At 38.4% G+C, this 1,936-nt stretch overlaps 1 protein-coding gene across 1 annotated transcript in view; it reads right to left on the bottom strand.

The window, feature by feature from the left end:
- Positions 1-60: 60 nt before the first annotated feature.
- Positions 61-1,936, bottom strand: part of LOC118478217 (voltage-dependent calcium channel type A subunit alpha-1-like) — a 14,872-nt gene continuing 12,996 nt past the window's right edge. The window contains exon 3 of the mRNA XM_035971379.1: positions 61-233. Coding sequence (XP_035827272.1) covers positions 147-233 — 87 coding nt within the window. The 3' untranslated portion in view covers positions 61-146. The remainder of the gene's footprint in view (positions 234-1,936) is intronic.

Genomic DNA, 1,936 nt, shown 5'->3' with positions numbered 1-1,936 from the left:
GACCCGGCACCACGGACACCAGTGAACCAATCACAAAAACAAAAAACTGCAGAGGAAAAAACAACAACACCCTACAACAAAACAAAACAACAACAAAAAATTTAACCAAAAAAACCAAAAACGAAAAAACCCAAAAAGGTAAAGAGTCAAATTTCTAATTTCCCAGAGCGCTTCCATTGGCGAGGAGAAAGTTGTAATAGTAGTAGTATGTTGGTTACCTTTTCGTTGTGGTTCTGAAGAAAGGCGGAAAAGAAAAAGAGGTTGCAATGGGTTATTTTATAATAAAACAGTGGAGTTGTCTAGGTGGAGGTGGTAGTGGTGGCAATTGCTATCTGTGAGATCCTGACTCTCAGCTAAAAAACATGTCAGTCGATGGTTACCATCTAAAACATGTCAGTCGATGGTTACCATCTAAAACATATCAGTCGATGGTTACCATCTAAAACATGTCAGTCGATGGTTAACATCTAAAACATGTCAGTCGATGGTTACCATCTAAAACATGTCAGTCGATGGTTAACTAGACGACGTAAGGTATCTGTGGATTATGTACTGCTCAAAGGTTTCACTTTAAATTACACACACAAAAAAACCAAAAAAAACCCCAACAACCTATGAATTGAAAGTTATTAATCAATCAAGATCTTGCACTGACTATAAAATAAAGCCTAAAAATCAAATCTGAGTGTATGAGTGAGTGAGTGAGTGAGTGAGTGAGTGAGTGAGTGAGTGAGTGAGTGAGTGAGTAAGTGAGTGTTCTATTTCTTTACTTTTAGAAACTTTTCTTTTCTTCTGTTTCAAAATTTAAAAATATAATATATATACGATCCCTCGAATCAGTTGACTCTGGTCACTATTTAGTTTTTATGCTACAAAAATACGAGGCCAAAATGAGTATGAAGGAAGAAGAAGAACGAGATTCGATCTAAGAAAAGATAGGTCTAAGTTGTCCTCTAAACTTTTCGTATCTAAAAATTTCTTTTGAAAACTGTCTATTTTTTCTACTTCTAAAAAATAGAATTACGGGCAGAAAAGCCATCAAAATCAACCAAAGTGAAACTACCAAATAAGCCAAAAAACGATCTACAAATACAACTACAACGACAACGACAACGACAACTACAACTACAACGACAACGACAACTACAACTACAACTACAACGACAACGACAACTACAACTACAACTACAACTACAACTACAACTACAAATAGAACACACGGACACATCAACAAAAACCACTAAGGAAACAAAAAAGAAAATTGAAAAAAATAAAAAAATAAAGAAAGACCCAGGAAGTTTTAAAGGACGATTCTGCAGTTTGACAGTTTGTTTTGGGTCAGTTTCGACTAGTTTAATACATTGGAAGCTTGTGGTAGTTCTATTGGGATGCCTTTCCTGCTGGAATTTCTTTAAATTTCTGAACCAATGAAGTTTCCTTTTTCTGTTTTTTTCTGATACGTTTGGAACAAAACCAAACCGTAACTGAAACAAACCAAACAATGTAAGTCACAAACTGTTTTATGACTGTGTCAGGGGTCTATGTGTCCTTAGGACGACACACAGACACACAGACTGATAGACTGACACACTCACTGACACACAGACAAAGGCTCACACTGAGGCAGAGACACAGAGAGGCTGACACACTGACTGACACACAGACAAAGGCTCACATTGAGGAAAAGACACAGAGAGGCTGACACACTGACGGACACACAGACACAGAGACACATAGACTGACAGATAGACTGACACACTGACACAGATAGACTGACAGATAGACTGACACACTGACACAGAGAGATCGAGGCTGACACATAGACTGACACACTGACACAGAGACACAGAGGCTGTGAGATTCTGACACTGGCGAGCAAGCGGGAGAGGTACAGTGAACGAAAGGATTATATGGAGGGCAGTTGTGGGGGAGGGGG

This window comes from Aplysia californica, unplaced genomic scaffold (assembly GCF_000002075.1).
Source record: "Aplysia californica isolate F4 #8 unplaced genomic scaffold, AplCal3.0 scaffold00016, whole genome shotgun sequence".
Lineage (NCBI taxonomy): Eukaryota > Metazoa > Mollusca > Gastropoda > Aplysiida > Aplysiidae > Aplysia > Aplysia californica.
This window is presented reverse-complemented; position numbering and strand designations above follow the sequence as displayed.